Source organism: Hyperoodon ampullatus (assembly GCF_949752795.1).
Source record: "Hyperoodon ampullatus genome assembly, chromosome: 4".
NCBI classification, from domain to species: Eukaryota; Metazoa; Chordata; class Mammalia; order Artiodactyla; family Ziphiidae; genus Hyperoodon; species Hyperoodon ampullatus.
Genome location: NC_136917.1, coordinates 163890133 through 163917976, shown reverse-complemented (window position 1 = coordinate 163917976; position 27844 = coordinate 163890133). Strand labels below are relative to the sequence as shown.

The window sequence follows — 27844 nt, the reverse complement described above, 5'->3', positions numbered from 1 at the left end:
GTGGTAGTGATGGTGAGGGTGTAGATGGTGGTAGTGATGGTGAGGGTGTAGATGGTGGTAGTGATGGTGAGGGTGTAGATGGTGGTAGTGATGGTGAGGGTGTAGATGGTGGTAGAGATGGTGAGGGTGTAGATGGTGGTAGAGATGGTGAGGGTGTATATGATGGTAGAGATGGTGAGGGTGTAGATGGTGGTAGAGATGGTGAGGGTGTAGATGGTGGTAGAGATGGTGAGGGTGTAGATGGTGGTAGAGATGGTGAGGGTGTATGTGGTGGTAGAGATGGTGAGGGTGTATGTGGTGGTAGTGATGGTGAGGGTGTAGATGGTGGTAGAGATGGTGAGGGTGTAGGTGGTGGTAGAGATGGTGAGGGTGTAGATGGTGGTAGAGGTGGTGAGGGTGTAGATGGTGGTAGTGATGGTGAGGGTGTATGTGGTGGTAGAGATGGTGAGGGTGTAGGTGGTGGTAGAGATGGTGAGGGTGTATGTGGTGGTAGTGATGGTGAGGGTGTAGGTGGTGGTAGAGATGGTGAGGGTGTAGATAGAGGTGGAGGTGGTGGATATTTTAGCAGTGGTGATGGTGGTTATGGTATAGATGGTGGTGAGGGTATAGACAGTGGTAGAGATGGCAATGGTGTAGATGTAGACAGTGGTGGTGGTGGAGGTGGTGACAGTAATGGTGGTAATGACAGTGATGGTGATGGCCTAGTACTTGTAGAACAAAATTGTGACCTTTTTTTACTTTTATAGTCTGGAAAGGAGAATTTTATTTCTAAATCCTTTCTTGAACAGATTGAGACTACTTGAGACTATGAAACAGATTATTCCCTTCTCTTAGCCAAGTGGGGCCTTTGCTTAGTACTCTAGCTGGGTTGCCTTTCTTTTACTGTCTCTGAAAAACTGGTGCCTTTTTTCCTTGTTTAATTTCTTTAAGGTTGGGAGAATTGCTCTCCATAAATGTAATGGCCAGTTTGCTCTACTTAAATTACGAGAATTTTCTTTATTTCTGAACATGGTACATACAGATCTCCAAACTTTGCCAAATGTCCTTTCTCAGATACTTCCCTTTGTTTAACGTCCCAGACGTTTGTATCAGGCGTTTAAATTCCAGTAGTTCTGTGCTGTTCATGGTTGTGCATCCCGAGATGCTTATTTCATGCACAGACTCCCGTGTTCCCTAGTCACGCTGCCTCCGACCCCAGGAGAAACGGGTTTTACTGCTCTCCTGGCATCAGAGCTGGGGAGAGGAACAGGAGGCTCCTGTCCTCCTTCACTTATTTCTCTGTTACTGCCTCTCATTAACTTTGAAGACACATCCTCCAGTGAAAACATTTTATTAAGAAAGAGAGTTCTCAATGTTAATTTCCTTTCCCAGCATGGGCTTTGACCTCGTATTTTCAAAAACAAGGTCCACCACGAGAAAAGGCTGGGTTCCCCTCCCTGCGTGATCTCATCCATAATCCCACTGACGATTGTTTTAATCGTTCACAGGGAATTATGCTTATATCATAGGAGGTTGATGTTTTCCGTAAGGAAATTAAAAACTGTTACTAAGGCCCAGAACATGTAAAAAGGAAAAAAAAAAAAACCTCCTTTGAGGCACAGTGAAAGAAAAAAATCTGGGAAAAGTGATGCCATATGTGTTCATTCAACCGATGCTTGTTCAGTATCTACGATGTGTCATTTCCAGAGAACCCTTCTCCAGTGTTGCAGTGGAGTTGAGGGAAATCCACCATATGTAACTGGCAGTAGGCTACCCTGGTTTATGCCAGTGGTCTAACCGGAGGTGGATACAGGCAGAGATTGGGGGGATGGGCTGGGGTGTCCACCCCCCGGGAATCCCGGCTTCTTCACCTGCTGGCAGCGTGGCCTTAGGCACATTTCCAGTGTGTCCACACTGCAGGTCCTCATTTATAACAGGAGGATTAGGGAGGCCCCAACTCCATAGAGTGCAAGTGGGGATGGGGAGCGGATGCAGGTGGGGAAGCGGTGCAGCTGCACCAGTTGATCGTGAGTCCAAGGGGGCGAGGTGGCAAGCTCTGGGGCACTGGTTCAGGTTCCTGCCAGTGCTCCACGGGCCACTGGCCACTTGTCTGCCTAAAGGGCCTCAAGACACTTGGGTTTGGGGGTGGTTGTGTTTTCATATTTACCCAGGGCTGCTTAACAGGTCTTAGGGTTGGAGAATGATTGATTACTAGACTATTCAGAGATCTGGAATAACATGAACGCTATAGAATAAAAACGGTCTGGATGACAGAATATTCAAAATTAGGGTCATGTATTTGGTGGGAAATTAAACACCAGGAGATGGTTGCTTTTCTGCTGAAAAGTTATTTTTTAAATGGGCAATTCCAGGAATGCAGGGACCTGAGTGTGGTTAGTGCAGGCTCTGGAAAAGGCCCCTTCTGTATCCTGATTGATTCTAACACTTTGTCAAGGCCTCCAGTATAGAAAACAAGCAGGACTGGATCAAGCACATCCGGGAAGTGATCCAGGAAAGGACCATTCACCTGAAAGGCGCCCTGAAGGAGCCCATTCACATCCCCAAAACAGCTCCAGCAACGAGACAGAAGGGAAGGAGGTCAGTGCCTGGGGATTTTTTTGTAAGTTTGCTTTTATTGAAGGAAAGGAACAAGGCAATGTTAACATACTGTTTTTCAAAAATCATTTTTCTCAAATATTTTTGAGAAATATTGAGGAGTAATTTTCTAAAGAATACGATTTATATATAACATCATTCTTAGCAATGAAATTCCTTTGTCAAGACAACAGCCTCCTTCGGCTTCAAGTAAATGAAAGTCTATATGCAAATCCCTAATTCTTCTCCTTTTCCACCCCAAGTGTTAATCTGTGCTCATGTGTAAGTCGTGCATGTGACCTTGGACAAGTTATGTAGCATCTAGACGTTTTTGCTTCTCATTTCTAAAATGGCGGTGACCCTATCAACTGGATTTTATTACTGTGAGAACTAAGTGCAGTGGTAGATGTTAGACTCTCAGCCCAGGGCCCAGCAAAAAGCCTGTTCTCAGTGAAGCGTCATCTATCATCATTAATACCGTGGTGGCAGCCGTAATCAGAGACCGATTTGCACCTCTTTAAACAAATCTGTTCTTCCTCCAATTGCTGATAGCCCATCTTTACCATTCTTTTTTTTTTTTTAACATCTTTATTGGAGTATAGTTGCTTTACAGTGGTGTGTTAGTTTCTGCTTTATAACAAAGTGAATCAGTTATACATATACATATGTTCCCATATCTCTTCCCTCTTGCGTCTCCCTCCCTCCCACCCTCCCTATCAAATCCAGCAATGTCAGGAATTTCTCTGTGTCTCCAGGGATGGAGAGGATCTGGATAGCCAAGGAGATGGCAGCAGCCAACCTGATACGATTTCAATCGCATCCCGGACGTCTCAGAACACTCTGGACAGTGATAAGGTGAGCCAGAACTAGCCCTTTCTCTGGGGAGGTGCATGTGGCCAGTCTCTGGTCGGTCGACAAATGACAGTTTGTCATCAGCATTTCACACAGCTGCCATGGGTTAAAAGAGGTGCCCGGACATGGTACCAGGAGCAAAGATTTGCAGCGTCAGGGCTAGCAGGCTTGAACCCTGAAGATTCAGGAAAAAATCACTTGCCCTTCCCAGTGCTGTTACATGGTTTTCTATCCAAGTGTTCTAAGGCAGTGTGTTTAAGCTTTTTTATTTTATATTAAGCAGAAGACCCTATTATTTTAAATTAAATCTTACACAGAGCCCTGGTATGTAAAAGCGGGGTGCTCCGATTGAAGCAGGGGCAGCGGCATCTGTCGGTGGGCCCTGAGGCGTCCGTGGTCTACCCACCAGGAAGGAGGATCTGATTTGCAGCAAAGAAGTCTGTAGGTTTACCTTGTGCAGCAGTGACCTAGAGTGTCCTGTGATTCTATCTTGATAGAATCAACTAACCTACAAAATAAACTGATGGGAGAAGTTGGAACCCTGGGCTTACGTGATGCACAGGTGACCAGAGTCCCCTGTAAAAACCAGTGGAGGCATTGATGTCCCCAGAGTCCTCAGTTCCTACTGAAATATGCACCTATTCTGTTCTTTTTCTAGAAGGCTAGACCAAGTTCTTTTTTTTTTTTTTTTTTTTTTGTGGTACGCGGGCCTCTCACTGTTGTGACTTCTCCCATTGCGGAGCACAGGCTCCAGACGCGCAGGCTCAGCAGCCATGGCTCACGGGCCCAGCTGCTCCGCGGCATGTGGGATCTTCCCAGACCGGGGCACGAACCCACGTCCCCTGCATCGGCAGGCGGACTCTCAACCACTGCACCACCAGGGAAGCCCAAGACCAAGTTCTTAAAACAAGTTTTTGACAGCAAGTAGGGGTTTCATTGAACATGCCGTTGGTTCAGAATTCCTGGGTTTCTCAGTCCCTGACAAGGGCTGGACTTTCCCACGAGAGACCTTCGTCCCTGGGGGGCTGGAGGAGTCTGCCTTCGCACGATGTCTCCACAGCCCACTCGCTGTCCTGACCTCCCGTCATTTGGAGACGGCCGCTGTCAGAGGAGAGAACCCAGTGTCGGGGTTTGCTTCAGGTGGCAAGTCTGAGTCCCAGGCTTCGGTCTTCTCTCACTTGCTTTTGCAGAATTCATGGTGTTGAATGTTGTTTCCAGGACAGAAGTAAGTTTAAAAATATTGGTTTCCTGCACTGATTTCATTTTCAGAATCCTTCTAATTTGAGTCATTAGCTCTTTCTCAACCTCCTTTTTGACTTCACTAAATAATAAGTCCTAGAACTTACAATGCGTAGAGTAACAGGACTGGAGAACAAAAACAACGTCATGTTTGATTTTGTTCGGAACTCAGTGTATTACGTTCAGCAAATATTTCTCTCCAGTGGTAATAATGAGGAATAAGATAAATGACATGTTCAGTCGTTTGGTCCCTAATAGCCTCTTTCCCCACCCCCCCCATAGTCATTCAGTGAAGAAAATAAAGTTTGAACTTGGAAACATTTCATTAGAGTAATCCCAATTATTTTCTTTTAAAAAAGTAGTAATTGAGGTGACTGGGTTATCTGAATAGTTACACAAGACTTCCACCTGAAGGAAAAGTCCAAAGTAATCGTGGCTCCTGCCGAGGGGACCAATTCACAGACTCGCGGAGGCTGAGCATCGCCGCCCCAGCTGGAGGTCCACCAAGCCCCAAACTCGCAGTCTTACCAGACGTCCTCTCATGGATCTGGTCTGGGTTTACCTTAGTTTAAAAGTTTATTTAAAAAACAGGTGATTTGAGTGAAATTGACAGAGAAAAATAAATATAAAAAGTTCTGTCTTTTGGAAGGGGTGTTAAGATTTTTCTAGTTGTTGGCCCAAGAAGAAAGGGTAGCTTTGCTTCTTGGGTGGTTTATGTATAAATGGGTGGTGGTGGGAGTCTGGAAACGCCCCCTGCATCTGGGAAGGGGCTCCTGGCTCTCCAGCCCCCGGCTCTGAGATGGAGCTGCCTGGTGCCAGGTTGTGCCTCTGGCCCACAGAGAACCGTGTGCTAGTGCCCCCGGACTCCCTGTCCCCTGACACTGGGGGCTGGCAGCTGCGGGGCTCCAACCGGGATTCACAGGGCGTTTGCCCCAGAGACAAGGCTCTGCCCTGGAGTTAGGAAGAGGCAACTAGTTGTACTTTGAATCTATTATAGCAAAGTAGGCTAATGTGAACTTGGATTTGAGTCTGTACAACTCCTGTAGAAAAATAAGGCATTATCCTAGGAACTGTTGCTTTTAAGACAACACATTGTGTACCCAGTGAGAGAGAAGGGATACATCACTAGCAACAGTATAGGTTTGTGGAAACTAATCATTTTGCACTGGGGATCTACTGGGGTGTTAGAATTATTAAAGTACTGCCTCTTAAATATTTTTACCTGTGAAGGTAACTCACCAGCTTCTGTTTACCTCATCTCACACCTCACCACCAAACTTCATTCCGTAGCTCAGAAATCCCGCCAGGGCCCCTTCTGCAGGTGCTGCCTTGCCTGTGCTCCCGGGTGCAGCTGTGATAGCAGCCCCCCACTCAGCCTACCTGATGTTCTCATGACCCTTAACCATCTCGCGTAGTGACACGCCAGAACTGTTTTCTTACGTGGATGTGGCATGTATTTAATACCCCTCATTGAGGCCATAGGTCCTTAATAGGAAGAACACAAAGAGGATGAAATGTCTTCCTAAGACCGTAGAACGGCAACGGGTTGTCTTCTTCCGTTCTTGTGTTCTGTATTTGGGAGGAAAATCAGCAGCGTGTGAGACTTAATGTGGATAAGTCAGAATGTGGAGTTTGGAGGGGCCATACCCAGGAGGCCTTATACAAAAGAAGGCCCATGTTTGCGACCACACATATGCCTACACACGTCTGTTCTCTGCTTTGGGGAAGTTTTCTTGTAGCCATCTCCTTTTTTTTTTTTTTTTTTTTTTGCGGTACGCGGGCCTCTCACTGTCGCGGCCTCTCCCGCTGCAGAGCACAGGCTCCGGACGCGCAGGCTCAGCGGCCATGGCTCACAGGCCCAGCCGCTCTGCGGCATGTGGGATCTTCCCGGACCGGGGCACGAACCCACGTCCCCTGCATCGGCAGGCGGGCTCTCAACCACTGCGCCACCAGGGAAGCCCGCCATCTCCTTTTATGTACTTCTCTGGTAGAACATTTCAGGGTCATTAGGTGATTCAGGAGAATACATTTAAGAAACTGCATCCTTTATGGAGTCAGTTTGTAAAATGCACTGTTACTCTGAACTAGGCTTAACCAGAAAGCCCTGTTATCGCTGATGGCAGTAACTTTTCATATGTCCCAAGGTTCTTTCCACCCTACATATTTCAAGTTTAAATAGCCTCTGATGACATGGGCAGATAGATCTGGCAAGGGAAATGACTTCACCATATTCTGCCTGTTTGACTTAATTTACGATGTCTGTTATGAGTTAGTTGTTATCATGGAGCTTGGTTCCATTTCAGAAACTGGGTGGGGGGATGTTTTCAGCTTGGCCTCTTGGAGGACTCTTGAGGAAAAGTTGTCTGCCCAGTGCTGTAGTAACTCTCAGATGAGGCACAGGATTTTAGAAGGAGGGGCCTGGAGACACCCTCTCTCCAGGGACACTGTTAGCAGATACAGACCACAGGCCCCCCGAGCACCTTTCCTTCTTCGAAAACGTCGGTTTTAAAATCTGCCATCTCTTTGTTCCAGATGTAAGTGTAGCACTGATTCTTAGAATTAATGGTGCTTGTGCTGATAAAGCGATCTCATGAAAATATAATTTGGGTTCCAAAGAAATCAAATGCTTGCCAGATTCTTGTCTCATTTGTCCTGAGCTTGTCTCCCTGATGTTGGGAGGGGGACGCCTCCAGGTCACTGCGGGGACGAGGGAGGCCAGGTGACCCTCGCAGGGCCACCCAGAATAGAGAGCGGAAGCCAGAAACGGAATGTGGATCTAATTACCTGGCGGGGTCTAGACCCTGTTATTTCACACTAGAGCTGAGGAGGATCTAAATATTTTGGCGAATTAAAGAAGCATTTTTAATATGTTTTCCTTCTGTATGCATTATTAGTCTATGGTTTGCTTCATATAACAAAAATTTATATTATAAGGAAAATAGAAAATATGCGAATCAAATATAGGCTGCTACTATAGAACAAACCATCTTGAGGTCAGGATGAAAAAAATAACCAAGGCCAGACAGGGCAGGCTGTGGAAAAGCGGCCCAAGGCAGCAGGGGCCCAGGTGTGAGCCTTCTTTAGGTCTGAAGCCGTGCCGTGCTTATTCGTAATGAACGAGAAATTCAGTTGAGACCGATGCTTGGCACGAATTGCCCCTAAGCTTGTGATGTGAGCATATGAATTCACACATTTAAAAAAAAAATGGTTTCAGTTACTTTTCATGAAGTATATATAGCACTGTGCCGGTGATATGAAATTTATGTAGTTTAAAAAGTCAATAAACCTCTGTGAAGTGACAGCCTGCACCGTAGGAACGTGGATGGATTTACATAAATTGCAGCGCTGAGGTAGTATATAAAGTAATGAAAGCCAATACGTTTTAAAATGAGGCTGGATTCAAGTTTTGGAGAAAGGAAGGCTGCGTTCAGCCTGCTTAGGAAGTGCCTCATGCTTGCGTTCAGCCCCGTTCCTCACATGCCTGGCCCTGTGTGCCACCCGCCTAAGCTCACACTATCCCCTCTGCCTGCAGCCGCCAGAAGCAGGAGGGAGCCTTGACTCGAGGCGCTGCCCTGCCTGCTGCCCTCGCCGGGGTGTCCCAGAGCCTCGTGTAGGTTTGCCCGCGTGGGCACAAAGTTGAGTCGCTTCGTTCAGAAGCCTTTCTGGGGACAGCACATAGTTTTAATCCCGGGACGTCAGTTAAGGGTCCCGACACCGCCCAGAGGGTCGCAGAGTCGAGGAAGCAAAGTATTGAGCGTCCAACAGCAGGTGGTTAGGAGCAAGCAGGTGCTCCCCAGCTGGGCCTCTGAGCTCTGCTTCTCAGCAGCCTCTCTGTGCCTGTTTCCTCATCTGTAACAGGGGACAGTACGGCTCCCCCCTCTAGGGCTGTGAGCATTAAAAATGTGCGTTTGGGGCTTCCCTGGTGGCGCAGTGGTTGAGAGTCCGCCTGCCGATGCAGGGGACACGGGTTTGTGCCCCGGTCCGGGAAGATCCCACATGCCGCGGAGCGGCTGGGCCCGTGAGTCATGGCCGCTGAGCATGCGCGTCCGGAGCCTGTGCTCCACAACAGTGAGAGGCCCGCGTACCGCAAAAAAAAAAAAAAAAAAAAAAAAAGTGCGTTTGGAACAGTGCCTTACACGCCCTGAACACTGCCTAGATGTCGGCGGTCACTGTGTCTTCATTTCAAAAAGTGCGTCCTTCTCCCTCATGACTGGCTGTTGCAGACCGCTGTACATCGACCTCTTAGTGAGCACTCCTGGCTGCAGTGGGTTTAGCCGCTAATTGTGTTGCTTGAGAGCTACAAGCTGTGCTAAGGGTAAATTGCTCAGACTCGGTTCCTGGACTTGCCCGTCTTGGTGGCTCAACAGCAGAATACTGATCACGTGTTGAACAGGCAGCCTCTGGAGAAGCGGGAGACTCTTGCTTGAAACGTTTTCCCAGCCGCTCCCCTGTAATCCTACAGCCTCAGCCGCAGGATGAGTCCGTGCTCTTCACGAGGTCGGTTCGTGCCTTCCCAGGTGCAAGGGCATCAAGCCCTGTGCAGCCCAGGACAGGTGCCGCTCCACAGGAACAAGCAGAGAAAGCCCTCCCCGCTGGCAGCCCGGCGAGGGTGGCCCCTGGCCTTGGTTCCCCCTGTCTTTCTAAGTGACTGTGGCTTTTTGTAGTTTTCAACGTTTCTTAAGTGCTCTCGTAAAGCCACAGAATGAATGCAGCCTTTGCTAACTTTACTCAGTCAGAAAAACAAAATCCCCCAGGCTAGAACAGAGAGCCTCAGTTCCCAGAAAAGGCAGGTTTTTCAAAACTACAACTTTAGGTATAACTGTTAACAAAAGTGTTTCTAAAAATAGTGGTGCATCGAGAAGTGCTTTTCAATGTAAATGTTACAGTACTGGTCAAAGTCACTGTCGACCATGACGGCCCATCTTTGATTCAGACTCGAGGCTGGTGGTTTATTCTGGTGGTTCTTCCTTTGAGTGAGGGACCCAGTCGGCTGGTTACCTGGCTGTCATACCTTAGCTTGTCAGGGGAAAAAAAAGAGGCCTTTCAAATGAACTTTTCTGGATTAGTGCTGCTTTCTCAGGAAACACAGCAAACAGGCTCCTTTGGGCTCAGTTGTCCCAAGAGGGGTCCTGCTTTCCAGGGCCTGTGACTGAAAGTGGTACAGGTGGGGTCCAGCTGACTGCTTCCCGAGCCTCATTCGTTTTTTCCGCTTTTCAGCCGACGAAGCTTTTCATTCATGCCCCGTGGCTCAGCCCTCGGCGCCTCTCGTTCTAAAATGTTCAGTGAGGGCACGTGTGGCATTGGTCCAGGCCAGCTGCCGCTGAGCCCGGAGGCCTGGTACCTGGGCGCTGCCCTCTCTCTCTGATCTGCCTGGCTTTTTACACTTCAAGTTTGCCTTTTCAAATATATCTTCTAAGTTTAGCTTCTTGGCATCTAACTTTCCGTTGCACCTCATGTGTATCACAGTCAAGGAAGGCTTCCAAGGGATATTTGCGTGTCAGAGCCAGCGCGTGGTCACATAAGCAAAGAGGGAAGGATTAACCTCCCTGAATGTTATTCTCAGTATTTCTTTTCTGGGTAAAAATGTTGGGTAGGGTAAGCTGCTGCTTTTGAAACAGTTTTTTCTCACAGATTTTCTTTTTCTTTTCTTTTTTTTCTGTTTCCTTTTGTTTCGTTCTTTTCTTCTTTTTCTTGGGGGAAGGGTGGTAAGAAACACCATCTTTGCCATCTTAAACATTTTTCAGTTCTGACACCTTTCTTTTTGCACCCCAATCTGTGAGAGATTCACAGAGGTCCTCTTGGAAACCCAGCAGCAGATTTTGTGACGGCCTCTCGTGTGAACTTGGCCTTGGGTTTGGGGTAAGCAAGGGGCCTGATGGCCCCGTGGTTAGGACGGCCTCCGCGAAGTTGCCCAGGGAGAAGCTGGGGTAATGCGTTTCCTTGGGGAATTGTTCTGGCTGCGGTGGTGGCCTTTCTCTGGTAACCACGGAGCCGGTAACTAACGGAGCTGTACTTTCTAGTCCCCTTTAAGCGAGGAACCACTCTGTGGTCTGCTCTGTGTGAAGCCTGCACAAAACCGCAAGGCCCTTTTGTGCGGTTTCCAGTGCCGGCACCGTGCTGGGCTGTAGGATGTGACTGTGGGTTGGTGCACTCTATTCCATAGGGGAAGGTGGCTTTTAGTAGACCGCTTCCCCCTCTCCTTTTGAAGTGCTCTCGGAAAGTTGGCCAGACACCCACCTGCAGTTGATCTTAGCTTCTCGAAGCAGATTCATTTACAGGGAGGACTACACCATCCGCGTGTCAGTCATAAACAGCCCCTGTTCCCCTGGCGGAACCCGCCCCAGAACTCACCTGCGAGCCAGTCATTCAAATCAGGTGTTTGCTGTTGTCTCTCAAGAACTGTACGTTCTTGTAAAGTAGACATGCCTCATTGCAGAGCTCCAGGGAGGGGATGCCAGAGCCCGAGCGGTGGGTGAGAAGCACCCAGCCACGGTTCTGCTTCAGTTACTGTCTTTAACTGGGTTCAGGCAAAGCAAAACAGTATACTGTGGTTTCTCCAGAACATGTAAAAAGTAAAGTTCTGTTCTGTGTGACGGTTTTTGAAGGTTCACGTGCCTGTGACCAGGTGAGTATTTCATTCTTTTGGGTGAAACACAGCAGCTTGTTCATTTTCAATCATTGAGAGAACTCAGGCAAAGGGACCCTGGTTTGGTTCTGCTAATTGTCTATGCATCGGCATCACTGGAGTTCCCCCGGCAGCCCTTTCATGGCTGGTCTTGGAGGAGGCATTTCATTATAGTATCCATGGTCCTTGCTCCAATTAAGGCCATTTTACTGTCATGCTTTTTAGTCACCACATCTAATTTTTTTAAGGTGAAAAGCAGAAAGATTGGGAAAAAAATATCTTCTGATGAGAATGTCACAAGAGTTAATGTGAGTCATGGAAATTGAGATTTTCATAAATTGCAATCCTAAACCAAGTGCTTGGGGTAAGGAGCCCATGAGACAAGTCCATAAAATATATAGAAGTGAAAAAGATAATGTGAAAACTTTCACAAACTATGGTTGGAAAGGAAAAGTGAATTTTTAAACTAGATAAATGGAATGGTAACACTTTCAACATAGTGATGAAATTGTGTCACTAGGGGTAGAAATGTCCCTGACAATAAATAAGGATAACCCAAACTTTTTCTAATTAGGAGATCAATTCTACATAAAGGGCTGTAATGACTTGCATTGATACTCCTCAATAGTTATTTTAAGTCTTTTATACCAAAAAAAAAAAGTCTTTTTAATTAACAAGCCTGGTCTTAAAGACAAGCTTTGGAATAAGTTTAAAATACTCAAATGCGAACATTGAGGCAGAAATCCATGGGTTGTCTCCTCTCTGGACTAGAAAACGCCCATTTAATCCTCCCCTTATAGATTTGTGCAGGAGATTCCTATGGGAAAAGTCAGTTTATTCTTAGGGGTAGATCCAAGAAGATATGGTTTTTTTAATGATAATTCTAGCACTGTTTGAAGACATTCTTCTGGTCCTAGATTTTGTTACTAACTCTCTAAAGGCTTTGGAAAAGAATTTTGACTCAGGATGCGAGTCTCTGTCAGAGCAGGCTTGATTTTCATTTCTCAGGCTCTGTCAAGTGCACAGATGTTTCCAATAGTTCTGATTACTCTGTGAGGGGCTGAAAACTCAGCGCCAGAAAGAAAGTCTAGCTTCATTCCTCTTGGCAGCCGCTTTCTCCCTTCCCACCCTTCCCCCACCCACAGAACACACCACGTGGCTTTGAGCAGTCTGCAAAGTTCCTGCAACGCGAGAAGGAGACCAGCACAGGCTGGTGATGAGGGAGCACGTCTGAAGTGGAGCTTCCCAGGGCCGGGGGTGGTGACACGCGGGGACCGCGTGCACGAGCGGGCCCAGCAGACGGGCGGCTCGGGCCGAGGGAAGGCTCCGTAGGGAGTGCAGGCCTGAGGGGCCTCGGCAGGCCGGGCTCCCCACGGGGCTTGTTCACGGGTCACGTTTGCCCTGGGATGGGAAACATTCCTCCTTTTCGTTACAGGGATTAACCACTTCCATAACATGGAGTTTTACGAGGAAAATTCTTCTCCGGGCTGGGCCTCTGCTGTTGACCTTTTAACATTAGCATCTTCGAGTGTTCACAGAGAAATGTGTGAGATTCAGCGTAGTTTTTCCAAAGAGAAGTTTGTAAAATTTAGAAGGGGGTTAGTCACTTGGGGATAATGTCCTTTGTGGCCCAGCAAAGACAACTCCTTTTGTCGATATTTATGCTTTATTTTGGAAGAGTTTTGTTTTGTTTTGCTTTCTGTGGTTGTCAAGTGGACATGTGTTTCGTATTCTAAATATCTGAACTTTCTCTGGAAAGACAGAAGGGCAGTGGAGAGCATGGAGCATGACAGAGGGCCGGCAGGCAGCCGAGGACACTGCAGGGCTGCGAGCCCGGGTACGAGTCAGTTCTCTGCCGGGGGTGGGGCTGGGCGGCCTCTCTGGAACAGGATGTTTCCCCTTCCTCCTGCACATCGCAGCTCAGCCCAGTGACCGTCTTCTCTTCTTCTGTGGTCTCCGTGCTGATGCCCAAAGCGGGGACAGGAAACAAACAGGCAGAGTTCACTCCCGAAGTCACAGAGGAAGAGCCCGTGTTTTGTTTTGGTTTTTAGACAGCTCATTTTTACAGCAAACCTATCTTACCTTTTTCACGTCAGCAAATGTGTGACCACTTGCTGGGTACAAGGCACCTCCCGAGGCAGCTTTGGGAGAAGCCTGCCGCTAGCTTCCTCTTACAAGCTGTGCGCCGGCCCTTGGCACCTGGGGGCTCACACACTGGGCATGGAAAGGTCGCAGAAGAATGACACAAACCTGCTTTCTGGTGCCGAGGACAGACACACACACACACACACACACACACACACAACCCAAAGCCTGGCTCGTGTCAGACTTGAGACGTAATTTGTTTAAGGACAGAGTGCTAAGGATGGTAGACACAGGAGCAGCTTCTCAGAGGGATTTGACGGGGGCTGAGACGAGACCAGCTGGGGAGGTGAGAGCTCCAAGCAGAAGGGCTCATGGACACAGGGCATGCAGGACCCACCTCAGAAGGAGGACATGGCCACTCTGGGCTGTGAAGCACGGGAGAAGCAGCTGAGCCTGCCCGGGGAGGCGGGCTAGGACCCGGTGACGGGAACTTGGCGTCTTCTACTAAGGAGTGTGTGCCTGAGGTTCTTGAATAGGAGGATGGCATGTGTGAACATTTTAAGAAGGGAGCTCTGGCAGCAGTGTTCAGGTGCTTTGGAAGGAAAGCCTGGATCGGGCAGGGCACTCAGGAGACCAGTGCAGAAATCCACATGGAGTGATCGGTGTGGGCGTGCTGAGGAAGGGGGAAGTCAGAAACACATTCTAGAATCTGATCGACCGCGTTTCAGGGGTGCAAAGGAGTGCAGTTGACGGTGATACCGTTACCCAAAAGGCAGCGCTGGAAGAGAAACAGATGTGAGGGCAAGGAATGAGTCACGTCCCGGACTCACTGCTTTAAAGGGATGGGGAAGCAGCAGCAGACCCAGATGCCTGCTCGGAAGTGCCCAGCACGGAGGCTACAGTGTGCAGCCTGAGCCTGGGGCTGCCCGGATTGGAGGGCCGGAGTGGGTGGGCCACAGACGGGGAGCCGGTCACAGATTCTCCTGCAGAGGGGCGATGATGAGCATACCCGTGAGCTGTCCCCAAGGAGTGTTCGCTCCAAGGGAAGACGGACAGCAAGTGGTCGTGAGAAGGCCCTGCGCCTCTTTTCCCAGCAGAGGTCATGGAGTTGATGCTCTTTACAGAGCTCCTGGGTGTGCTTCGAAGGGCCCAAGACTTAGAAGAGTTGGGACAGAATATGGGAGTGAGCTGAGAGGAGAGGAGAGAGGAGGGAAGGAGGGAAAGGCCTTCAGGCCAGAGGCCACGTGGCACGTGAGGGGTCAGCCGGTGTCCACGCAGCATGTGCAGGGACTGGGGTGGGGAGGGAGCCCGGGTGGAGCTGGGGTGGGGTGGGAGGGTGGAGCTTGCGCTAGGGAGTATCCTGGGGGCTGGCGAGGGCTCTCGAAGGGTTTTGGAGGGAGAAGGGCGCGCTCCGCCCGTGCTTCCGGATGCTGCGCTCCCTGCTCTGCGGCTCTCCTCCCGATCCGGGGGGCACAGGCGCTGCCCCGGCCGCACCGCTCCCGCCAGGCCGGAACTGACCTCCATCTGATGTTATCACCGTATTTCGCAACAATCCCCCCAGAGGCCTACAAGCAGAGTTCTTCCTAGTCTTCCCTAAGTTTAAAAATGAGTGCAGTTGACCTTTAAACAGACGCAGTGCCCTGGTCCACTCATATGCGCGTTGTTTTTCAATAAGTACATAAATGTGCTGTAAATGTATTTTCCCTTCCTCCTGATTTTCTTAATAACATTTTTTTCTAGCATACTTTATTGTCAGAATACAGTGCGTAAACATATGACATACAAAATACGTGTTAGTCAATGGTTCATGTCGTGGGTAAGCCTTCTGGTCGACGGTAGGCTACCAGCCGTTATGTCTGGGGGGAGTCGAAAGTTAGACGCAGATTCTTGACCATGCAGGGGGGTCGGCGCCCCTAATCCCCGACCTTGTTCAAGGGTCACCTGTATGTGGCACTCTTTGAGAAGGGACATATGTCTGAGGCACAAAAGTAGTTGGACACTCTCATGGAAAACCATCAGATTCTGACAGTGTAACACACACAAAATCATTATTATACATTACAAGGTGAAAAAGTAAATATTCGAGTGTTTCGAAAGGGATGTAAATTAAGGGACAGGGAAACGGGAGAGCCCTCATTCGGCTGGTGCCCGGTGCTGTGACCCAGCTGTGGAGTGGGGTGCTCTGACCCGACTGTGGAGTGGGGTGCTGTGACCCAGCTGTGGAGTGGGGTGCTGTGACCCAGCTGTGGAGTGGGTGTTCTGACCCAGTTGTGGAATGGGAGCTGAGCTCCCGGCCCAGGCGCCAGCCTCACCTGCTGAGGGCCGGTGGCTTGGGCTCTCTGACCTGTCCCCTCCCTCCCCAGCTGTCCGGCGGCTGTGAGCTGACAGTGGTGATCCACGACTTCACGGCCTGTAACAGCACCGAGCTGACCATCCGCCGTGGCCAGACCGTGGAAGTCTTGGAGCGGCCCCATGACAAGCCTGACTGGTGTCTGGTGCGGACCACCGACCGGTCCCCCGCGGCGGAAGGCCTGGTCCCCTGCGGCTCCCTGTGCATCGCCCACTCCAGAAGCAGCATGGAAATGGAGGGCATCTTCAACCACAAAGGTAGGAGTTCGCGGGCGTGGATGGCAGTGGCAGTCCTACTGGAAATGACACCGGTGCTTCTGTCCCGGCTTCCTGCAGCCTCACGATAGGTACGATCCCTCCTGGTCACTCGTGCCCCGGTCCGTTATCCCTGGGTCTCCGGGCCTTCTTAATCCAGCTGAGATGGAATAAGGATTTCACCCGTCACTCAGAAATAATGAAGCATCACCTCATTTCCCAAGGCCGCGTAATAAGATAGCGGGTTAGCGAAGCACAAGGGGGCTGTTGTTGGGGGCCGGCGCCATTCATAAACGGAGGAGACGGAGCAGACGCTGGCCTCCTCCAGGGGGCGTTGGAAACAGGTAGGGGAGGTGGGACCAGACTCAGCACCTTCCTAATCAGGTTTTCACATTGTGGATTCTTTATTTTGTTAGTGTTCAGTGCTAGACAGTCAAGCATGCAGGTCCTGAGAGTTTGTCTTTATAGCTTGGTAAAGTGTCTCGGGGCATCCCAGACTCCCCAGGTTCCCAGCCTGGAGAGGGAACGCAGCTGGACCCCCCGGTGGGGAGGCTGGCCGAGTCAGGCAGGGCTCAGTGTCAGGGGTCTGCAGCTGTGACAAGAGAGGTGGCTTTTGAAAAAAATGCTTTTCAACTGAAATGACAGGGTATTTGAAAAAAATGCTTTTCAACTGAAATGACAGGGTATTTGAAAAAAACGGCCTTTGGCACCGGGGACTCCTTTAGAGGCAGGCAACTGTAGCAAGGCCGCTTTTCCACGTGTGTCTGGATGGGTCAGTAACAAGCTCCCCACGGGAGTATGAGAGTCTGTTTATCCTGAATGCCCAGCATGGTTGCTGCTGGACTGATGTGGCTTGACACGGGACCTGTCTGAATTGAGCTGGTCTGCAGGTGCAAAACACACACCGGATTGCAAGATTTACCATGAAAAAAGAATGTGTAATTATTTTATAGTCATTGCAGACTGGTACTATAACATACTTTATAGGGTGGGTTAAATAAAATGTATGATTAAAATTAATTTCACCTGTTTCTCTTTACTCCTTAAATGATGGCTGCTAGAAAATTCTAAATTACATACTCAGCTTGCCCTGTGTCTGTTGGACAGTGCTGGTTTAATCTCTCATCTTCCTGAGGAGCTAATTTGAGCCTTTAAGACCTTTTCAGAAACACTGAGCTGTAGCTTCTAGAACAATGCACAGTGGGTAGAGTTTATGTGCTTCCCACCGCGTGAGGTCGGTCTTCGTTTTTCTGCCATGCTGGCAGATGGCCGATTCTTCCAGATCTGGGGGTCTGCGGTTGGTTTACCCTTCCTGAGAGAACTCCGCTATACTCTGCATACTCCAGTTCTTTTAATTTCGGAACATTCCAGTTCCTCCCTCCGTTGGTCAGCTGCGCCCGCTTTACGTTCGTCCTGACGCGTCCTGCAGACCATCCTCTGGCTGCTGAGGGGTTAGTCATGGCGTTGAGCTAAGTGAAGCTGCACAGGAAACAGCCGGTGACTAGCCCCCTCGGGAATTACCGGCCGGACATGTTCCGGATCCCTCGGGGCCTCGGGATCCAAAGAGAAAGGCAGGGAATTTCCCGATTTTGTCCCGAAGCTGAGGCATCTGCTTGCATTTCCGGGGAAGCTGCCCCTGAGTGCCAGCAGCCTTGGACCTGCCCGGCTGTGGTACCGGGTTCTGAGTTCAGATAGCGGCTTGTGCTGGGCTCCCCGTTGGCCCATCGCCTGGGTGTTCCCAGAGTTGCATAATGTAGTTAAGTCCTTGAGTCGGAGTTGAAAATGAAGTACAACGTTTTTTTTCAAGTTCTCTATTATATGCAGAGGAGCCCCGGTGAACTTAAGCTGCAAATAACGTTTGTTCTGAAAGATTTCTTTTCACACGTGCCCTTCCTGTGGTGTGTTCTCCGCTTCCTGGTGTTCGCAGTTGCAGGCCAGCCAGGCAGCAAGAACCGTGTGCTTATCACACTTGGCTTTGTCCTGCAAACGTCCTACAGAGGCTGGATTTGTGCTTGTCTTCTGGCTTAACTACCATTCTGTCCCCGGAGCCTTTTCTCTCTGACGTTCTGTGACTTTCCGGCACCTGAGACGTCACCCCTCACGAACCCTCTACGTGCTGAGAAGGTGTCTCTTCGTTGAGTAGAGCCTGTTGTGAACTAACAGTCAGTTCATAGATTGGGGCTCGGAGCCTTACGCACCGTTTTCCTCCTTTTCCGAATTTTTGTTTTCCCTGTAGTGCAGGGAAGCTCTTGAGGTGGTCTGTTCCCGGCAGTGCTGGGACTTGGGTGGCAAATGGGGGAGGGAGGATCCTCCCTGGGCTCCTGGACAAGCCTCTGCCCGAGCCTCCTGTGCGCCGTCAAGTCCAGGGCAGCGGGCGGTGACCCGCGGCTCCGTCTAGGAGAAGCGTCTTCATCGGGTAGTCGGGGCAGCAAGGGGTGAGGGTCCAGAACGAGCCCCAGGGACTGCGGGGAAGAGGCCGCCGCCCCCCTGGGGAGCAGGGGGTCCCCAGGGCCTCTGCTCGGCGCCGCAGCTCCCCTCCTGGCTCTCGTGTGCAGAGGACCGTGGGCCGTTCACGTACCGCTGCGCGCCGGGCCGGCGGGGCTGCTGCTCGACCGGCGTCTGCTGGCACAGCGGCGGCTCATCCTGAGTCCTTTCCGTCCGAGAGCCGGGCTGGGCCGCAGGGCCACTGCAGGGAGGGGTCCAGTGCGTCCCCTCCTCCCGAGACCTGGGCGCCCCGCGCCCTCCGGGCCTCCTTTGCAGGGTCGCGCGCGCGGGCCGTCCGGCCTTCCACACGCTGCAGAGCCCCGGAGCGCGGAGGGGGGTGTCGTGATGTCTCGTCCCTGGTCACTCGCTGTTGACCTCCGGCTCCTTAGACGTCTGTGAGTCTTGCTGCTCTGACCTTCCCGGTGGAGGAACAAGCACGTCCGCTGATCTCTAGCCCCACAGTTTTCTCAGCCTTAGTGCCTCAGTTAGTTCACAGCTCCCCAATCCAAGCACCTTAAGTTTCCAGGTGAAAAACATGCCTGTTGAGATTAAATGTCTGTGTATTCGGTTGTGTGTGATATTTAAGAATCGCAGCGTGGCTGTGAGGATAAATACTCAGGTCAGCCCACAGGGGCCCATTGCGCGCTGTGGGCGCCGCCCGGGTCGCGGGCGCTCCGAGGCGTGGCTGCAGTTGGAAGTCTGCTGGACACCGCGAGCACTTAGGACTTATGAGCCCCGGGCTCCTTGGATCACGCTGAGTTTCCCTGGGTGATGCCGGGGGAGGATAGATCATCACTGGTTTAAATGAACGAGAAGTGTAATTGGACAGTTTGTTCTTGGGTCTGAGGCTAGACTCCAGTGTGGACCTGATTCAGGGGAAACGTCCGTACGGGAGCGCTGCCGTGGAGCGGCGTCTGTCGACAGGCAGCCTTGGCGTCTGGCGTCTTGCCCTCATCTTGCCCTGGCCGCCCTTCTCCCCGCTCACGGCCTCGCGGTCACAGGTGGCAGCCAGGCAGCAGCCACAGTCAGCAGGACGGGGCCTCAGCAAGTCCCTGTGCCCCTCCAGCGCGTGTGTGGGGTTCACACCACCTCCCACCGCAAAGGTTCTCCTGGTCTGGGGCCCGGCGAGTCCGCCGAGCAGCCGGATTGAGAAGCGCTGGCCCCCAAACCCTCGTGTGTGATCATTGATTGGCTGCTGATACAGGGTCACGGAATTATCTTTCGTCTCTTAGAAAATCCAAGGGATTTTTCTGTGCTACTGTCTCAACGTGGAAAGCTGTCACTGTTCTCTGTTATCCATTCATCTGTTGATGGACCCTGGGGTCTGCGGTCAGTAGTGCTGTTCTCAAGTCTCTGCTTTCCGTGCATTGGGGAGGACACCGAGACGTGGAATTGCTGGATCATGATAGTGTTGGGTTTTGTTTGGTTTTTTTTTTTTTGCGGTACGCGGGCCTCTCACTGCTGTGGCCTCTCCCGTTGCGGAGCACAGGCTCTGGACGCGCAGGCTCAGCGGCCATGGCTCACGGGCCCAGCCGCTCCGCGGCATGTGGGATCTTCCCGGACCGGAGCACGAACCCGTGTCCCCTGCATCGGCAGGCGGACGCTCAACCGCTGCACCACCAGGGAAGCCCCACAGTGTTGTCTTAGTTTCGAGCCCGCCCACCGCACGTTGTCACCTTTCTCTAAAGAGCGTATTTCAAGCAGATTCCCCTCTTCCCATCGCCGCCGTTGCCTCCTTCCCACTAGGTCTCCCAGCCTCACTTCTCCCCCTCTTCTTGCAGCTAAAACACAAATCCGGTCACACTGTGCTCCTGCTTCAATTTCTTCAGTGTCTTGCTGTTGGTCACAGAATAAAATCCAGTTTCCTAACACGTGCCACAAGGCGTTGCCCCTCATGCTCGCGTGCACAGGTACACACACGATGATGCACACACCCCCTCTTTCTCCCCCTGGGGTGGTCGTAAAGTAACGGCGAGCGGGGGTTCTTACTCCCTGCCTGACACTCCTGTCCGTTCTCGCCAAATAAAAAATCCTACAGGAAACAGTGCATGTGTCCAGTGAGTCTGGGGGGGTGAGGGTGCAGTTAACAAGTATTTCGACACAAAGGCTAGCATCAGGGTAACCTGAGAAAGGCCCCATGAGATGATGAGCTCCAGGGACCACTAAAGACACACAAGGAACCTCATAGGAACTCACTGAAAGAACTTTAAAACGTTTTAGTAGGAGCGATGGGTGAGGTCATAGTGCTGAACTTATAAATGTGATGGAGGAAGTGCAAGGAACGCAGGCTTTAAACAGCAGGGTTGATAGGGGGCAGAGAGCCTCCGCCCACAGCCGTCATGGAGAGCAGGGACCATGACCGGTGGGCACGAGGGCTTTAAATGGAGGCCTGGGCACCGGGACTTCCCTGCTGGTTCAGTGGGTAAGACTCCGCACTCCCAACACAGGGGACCCGGGTTCGATCCCTGGTCGGGGAACTAGATCCCACATGCATGCTGCAACTAAGGGTCCACATGCCGCCACTAAGAAAAGTCCGCAGGACACAACTAAAGACCCCGAGTGCTGCAACTGAGACCCAGCACAGCCAAAAAAGAAAAATCGAGGCCTGTAACTTGGGGGAAAGGGGCCTCAGCAGTGTTCACAGGCAAGTAAATGAGTACGGTTCATCGTAATCCGCTTTGTCCAGTTCTGTTCTGTGTTTTCTACTTTAAAGATACACACCTTACGCAGATCAATCCATGGGGCCACTGCTCAAAGTTGTGAAAAATGGACATACCATTTATACCACATGCAATTTCTTAGAATGAACGAGTGGATGAAGTGCCCCGGTCCCAGACCTGGAGGTTATAAACTCCACATCTGATTTTCAGGGTAGCCACTGGCACGGCCACTAGGTGAGGGTTAAATTAGGGCACCCAAGTTGCAGTGCGTCTGAGCCCCTGTTGCCTCCCCTCCAGGGCTGTTCTCCGCACCTAGCCCCTTCAGCCTCCCTGTCCACATCGGGGCCCTGTGAGGTCATGGCTCTGCCTGCTTGCTGGGTGGCGCCCACCACTGCCCACCCCTCAGCTCCCGTGCCCCTCGGTCCCGTGCCGTACAGGTGAGACCAGGTGACAGGACTTAGCAGAGGTTTGCAGATAGTGGAAAAGTAGGACTCAGATGGCCACTGGTGCATCGTCCCGCAGGAATCCCAGGCGCCGGCCTCACCACCTGCGTCCCCAGCCCGTGCCTGACATCTGGTTTTGGCTGACCCCCAGCTCAGGGGCACTTTAAAGCGGTTTCCCTGCTCGGAATACAAGCAGTTACTAAGATTCCTCACCCCCATCCAGACCACCTTCCCAGTTCCTGGGACAGCATCCGCTCCATGCAGCCCAGCTGGCAGAGGTACGCCCCATCCTGGGAGAGGAAGCCTGGCCTCTGTGCACGGGGCCAAGGCCTCATCCTGTGCTCTCTCCCCAGCCCCCCTGCCACCCAGAAAAGCAGCAGTTCTGCAGATGCTCAGGTGCTTCTCTACCTTCGACAGAAATCTGTGCAACCAAAAATGGAGCTCCCGGTCCCAGGCCTCTTGCATTCCCCCAAGGATATTGGGGACAACTTGGTTTAAGTTTGTTCAACCCAAACGTATCATCTTTCCCAAGTCATGAAACCCTCCTCCCCACGGATGAATCTAAGTCTACCACTGATGAACGCTTATGACTGCTTAAATGACGTGTATGTTTTTGGAAAACGTAAGGCATTAAAAAGGCTTTAATAATGTTAAATTTTTAGTTGAATATTTTGTGATCCTGCTGTATTTAGACATTTGCTTAGTGCCAGATTGTCCCCGTTAATCAGAAAACACATCCACCCAGACACACCAATGCATAGACGTTCGAACCTGTATCTGCCCACACGTTCTTTAAGAATATATATAATGGAAGATCTGTATTTTTTTTTTTTTTTTAATTAGCTTGGAAAAGAGCACTTTTTCGTCTGTTTGAACAGCTGCTAATGTAAATCCCTGTGGGAAGAAAAACCGAGGAACAGACAGTTGCACCAAGAACAAAGACTCAGTCTCTCCCCTGAGCCCTGTGGATCCGGGGCTCGCGGATCAGCCCGAGGCCTGTGATTAAGGAGCACTTTCCATGCAGCTTGTAATTACGGAGCCTCACAAGTGGGCCATGGCTCTCTTGAGTGCTTCACGTAGGAGGTATTTTCATGCGCCAACTTTACGTGAAAGTGTTCATTAAAACAGGAAAAAACCATGAGCAGGTATTGACGCCATCCGTATTAGCTGATCACAAAAAATTATATATATAGCAAAACCATAAACAATGAATGCGAACACCATCTTCCCACAGCCGGTCATGACACAGTGTTCAGGGAAAGGTATGTAATCAGGGGAGAGGTGATCCCCAGGGAGAATTGAAACGTGTCTTGTTCAGGGTGACTCGGGGCCTGGCAGGGTGTCTGCTTCCTGCCTCTCTGTGGACTCGACGGCTTTCACTGCCTCCTTTCTGACACGTACGCATACCAGACTTCGCGATTTGTTAGACAAACTGGGGTTTCTCTTTTAAATTTACTCTAATTAGCGCCTGCGGAAGCTGTGAAAAATTACAGGGAGATGATGTGTTGGGTAAGAGGTTGTTCAGTAGTACAGTGCGCTGGTTTTCTGAAGTATTTTGGAAATGAATAAATGCTGTACCTGGAGGGGATGTTCATGTATGTTTCAGTCAGGGTCAGCTGGCACTTGTTTCCTGATAGTATTTACTAGATCGTGGTTCTGAGGACACCTGATAAAATAGCACCTAAGCACCCATGGGCAAGTGTGTGCCAGAAAAACTAAACTGTGTTTGACTTTGGCTTCTACGTTCCTTTCTCTGTTCTGAGAAACCTGAGATGATTTTGTGATTATTTTGTGTGCCTAGAGCTTACTTTCCCATCAGCAGTCAGAATTTTGAAAGATTTGACTGTAGATCCTAATAGCTGAGCTGCAAACGGCAGGGAGAAGGGAAAATACCTTCAGAGATCCTGGCTGATTCTGAAGCAGCGCGCCCGGAAAGCTTTAGAGTCATGTGTCCCTGATCAAATCTGATGGAAGCTGTGGTACCTAGTCCCAGAAAAACGAACATCGATACAAAACTTTTACATACAATTTCAGCGACGCCACATTCAGAACTTCTTTTCTAAAGAAGGGAAGAAATACCAAATTTTAAAACTTATTTTTAGATGTTTCTCGTGGTTCAAAAATAAAACTGAAAAAGTATAAACTGAGAAGTCTGGTTCCCACAGTCCCACTGGCCATGTATAGATCACCATTTTTATTCATTCCCAGCTTCTACATCTGGTACTGTGTTAGGCACAGATAAGCATGTATTCATTCCTCCTTCCGTTTTCCTACATAAAAGGTAGCGTATTTTGCCCCAGCTTTGTCACTCAGCCATACCTTTTAGGAATGACTTTAGTACGTGGAGAGGTGCGTGCCTCATCCTTTCTCACGGACAGGAGAGCTTCCCATGTGCACATGGCTTAGGTTACTACCTAGTACAAGGCTGAGCACCCCAGGTCACTTCTGGTCTTCTGCTGTTATAAAGAGGGTCACAGAGGATTACTGTGTGTATGTGTCTTTTCCTTCATATGCAAGCTTGTCTATACAACGGAATTCTACAAGTGGGATTGGTGGGTTGAAGGGTAAATGCATTCATGGAAAACAAACTTTTGAAGAAGAGTCACCTGAATCATAAATTAATCACATCAGAAAAAAATCACAGTAAACATGCTATTTAATGACATTTGCTTTTACGTATTTTTTATTCCTTTTTTTTTTTTTTTTTTTTTTTTTTTTTGTGGTACATGGGCCTCTCACTGTTGTGGCCTCTCCCGTTGCGGAGCACAGGCTCCGGACACGCAGGCTCAGTGGCCATGGTTCACGGGCCCAGCCGCTCCATGGCATGTGGGATCTTCCCAGACCGGGGCACGAACCCGTGTCCCCTGCATCGGCAGGCGGACTCTCAACCACTGCGCCACCAGGGAAGCCCTATTTTTTATTCTTGAGCAGAGTCGTGATATTTGCACTGTACCAAACCCCTTGAGCCCTCTAATTTCATCTTACCCACATAGGAAAACAAAAAACAAAAAAAAACTATCCCCTTTGAGTAAGAGTACTCTTTAAAATCATTCACGTAAATGACATCAAAAGTTTCCATGTGGGGGGCTTCCCTGGTGCCGCAGTGGTTGGGAGTCCGCCTGCCGATGCGGGGGACGCGGGTTCGTGCCCCGGCCTGGGAGGGTCCCGCATGCCGCGGAGCGGCTGGGCCTGTGAGCCATGGCCGCGGAGCCTGCGTGTCCGGAGCCTGTGCTCCACGGCAGGGGAGGCCACAGCGGTGAGAGGCCCGCGTACCACGAAAAAAAAAAAAAAAAAAGTTTCCTTGTGACTCCTGTGAGATGAGATTTTGGTGGACGTTTTCCCACAGAACTCTGCACAGGAGCGTGCAATGTTAATGCAAATAATATTTCACCAGTGTCTGCATTTTACTGCAGACTCAGTCAGAGGTGCAGATTAGGAGTTTGACACTAAATGTAGAATGGTCGTCGTTTCCAAAGAATGGGTAACCTCCCGTAGTGTGTGTCTAAAAATAGCTTTTTGTGGCGCTTCTGTTTTGCTTTCCACCCGAGCCAGGCTGCCTCCGAATCCAGGCCACCCGTCACCTGTGAGAAACATACTCCGGAGACAGTGCTGTCCGTGGTTGTCACGGGCTTTGAAGTCTCCATATAATCTCTATACTTTCTGAAGCCTTCACTTTCCAATCACGAACATCTCACAGTGAATTTTGAAACATGCTGTTTTTAAAACCCTCCCCAGTGTAACTTTTTTCTTTCTTTACTGACTCTCTGGAAAGATTTTGGAGGGAAGAGAAGAGTGCGGGAGGCTGGGGGTCAGTCAGAGGGTTCAAGAGGTTGACCTTTGAACTCTCACCCCCATCCCAGCTCTGTCTAGAAGAAGGGTCCTGCCCCCTTCCTGGTGCTCTCTGGACAGAGCGGGGCTGCCCTGGAATCTTCTGACATGCTTTGGTGCTTGGGCCTTCAAGGCGCATGGTAGCGTGGTCTGACCAGCGGTGGCTCGGATGCTTTGGACAGCTTGGTCGTTCCACGTGGCCAGCTATTCAAGGGGGTCGTCATTTTCCCAAAAGTCTTCCGACCAAGCGCAGGACAGGGGACCCAGCGTGTTTGTTGTCTGAGGGCCCTTTCAGACATTCGAGAAGACAGTAAATAGGCTCATTCACCTTGGCTGCGTTGCAAGGTAGCTCTGGAATTCTGTATTCTTTTCCCTGTGTATTCAGTTGCATCCTTTTCCTCCCGCACCCCTTCTCCTGAGTCTGTAGAACTTTGAATTTACTAGAAGGAAAGAATATTAAGTTCTGTTCTTAGAGATAGATTAGCTTCTGTCTCAAAAATAATGGGACCATTTCAGTCCCAGATTATGGACCAGTTTGTTATCAGACGGGGGCAGAGGCTGCATTAGTCACCCCGGGGTGCCATAACAAAACCCACAGAGTGCTTGGCTTAAACAACAGACGTGTACTTTTTCATAGTCCTGGATGCTCGAGGTCCAAGAAGAAGGTGTGGGCAAGGTTGGTTTCTTCTGAGGCCTCTCTCGTTGGCTTGCAGACGGCCACCTTCTTGCTTGTCCTCACATGATCCTCCCTGTGTGTATAGCCCTGTCTCTCTGGGTGTCCAGATTTCCTGTCCTTATAAGGACACCAGTCATATTAGATTAAGACCCACCCTTACAGCTTCATTTTAACCTGGTCACCTTTTTAAAGACCCTATCTCCAAATTTGATTACATTCTGAGGTACTGGGGGTTAGGACTTGAACTTAGGAATTTGAGGCAGTCATAATCAGCCTACAGCAGAGGGACTATTGGAGCCTCAGAAGAGTAACAGTAATAACAGGTAAGATATGTTGAGGGCTTGCCCTGTGCCAGGCACTGTGCTGCTTTTCTGTGCATTTAATCCTCAAGATACCCCGATGGCTGTGTATACTATTAGCATCCCTGTGTTATGATAGGGAAATGGAGGCACAGAGAAATTAACTTGACCAAGCTTAGTAGGTGATGGAAAATGGGGTTTTAAAAGCAGTGGTCAGGGGCTTCCCTGGTGGCACAGTGGTTGAGAGTCCTCCTGCCGATGCAGGGGACACGGGTTCGTGCCCCGGTCTGGGAAGATCCCACATGCCGCGGAGCGGCTGGGCCCGTGAGCCATGGCCACTGAGCCTGCGCGTCCGGAGCCTGTGCTCCGCAACGGGAGAGGCCACAACAGTGAGAGGCCCGCGTACCGCAAAAAAAATAATAATAATAAAAAAAAATGAAAGCAGCGGTCAGCTTTCAGGGCACAAGTTCTTAACCCCTGTGCGTCCTGCTCTCCATACAAGCTGGAAGGAGCCTTTGGTCCGGGAGGGAAGCTGTAGCCTCTAGAGACAAACTCAGTTGCCCAAGGCCAGGTAGTATTTGTGGAAGAGCTGATTCCGGAAGCCGGTCTCCCAGGCCCGCAGCGCTCGAGGCCATTTTCCTTCCGGGGGCTGTGGGCATTCCCAAGACTACCCCACCACCACCCCCAGCAGTCGATTTTCTCTGAGAAGGATCCATTTTCAACCTTCTGGTTTCACTTACGATACGATGATTCTGAATGCCTTCCACCACCCGAAGAAGCCACCTTGATGGACATCTGCCCTTTTTTCTTCTCTTTAGGTCCCTTCCCTCCTCTCCCTCCTCTGTGAGTCAAGCACAGAACTTGACCCTCAGGGGGCTTGTTGTGAGTCAGTGAATGGAAGAACCAGTAGCAAGAGTGAAAATGAATTTTTTTTTTTTTATCGATTTTCATCCAGGAGTAACATTTTTCTGCTCCCTCCCTGCCTAAAAAAATAAAAGTCTGCCACTTGGCCTTCCTTGGAAGAGCTGGAGAGATACGTAAGCTTCCTGTCGGGGCTTCCCATTCACCCTGACCCCTCCCTGGGTGCTCCTGTGGCCTGTGTCCTCGCTCTCTGATGCTTCACAGAATTGGGACATGAAAGGCGCGTATTGGCTGCCAGGAGTTGGCGACATTGCTCTAATTTTTTGAACACTATTGTTTTTGTTAGTTTTTCTAGGGAACGTTCTTGTGGGGTTACCATCTCATATTGCCATTCTGCAAATAATCCACATGCTGATGCAAACAGAGAAGGTCACATAGTGAGTTAAAGTGGGAAAGAGGAGTCCTTGAATGTTGGTTTTGTTCAAGTAAGAGAAAAACTCCCACCGTTTGTGAAAAGATAGTTAAGTAAAGCAGTGAAAAGGAGCCTATCGAATTTTTGGCACCCAGATGAAGAGTTTGAATGCCTCCATAAAGGTGCTTTTGTGGATTGGCAA

The 27844-nt window shown here is 50.2% G+C and overlaps 1 protein-coding gene across 1 annotated transcript in view; it reads left to right on the top strand.

Annotated features, from left to right (window-relative positions):
- TRIO (trio Rho guanine nucleotide exchange factor) overlaps positions 1-27844 on the top strand; it is a gene marked incomplete at its 5' end in the record, with an annotated part of 376660 nt that overhangs the window by 282962 nt on the left and 65854 nt on the right. Inside the window, 3 exons of the mRNA XM_079704002.1 lie at positions 2435-2577; positions 3330-3429; positions 15739-15982. Coding sequence (XP_079560128.1) covers positions 2435-2577; positions 3330-3429; positions 15739-15982 — 487 coding nt within the window. The remainder of the gene's footprint in view (positions 1-2434; positions 2578-3329; positions 3430-15738; positions 15983-27844) is intronic.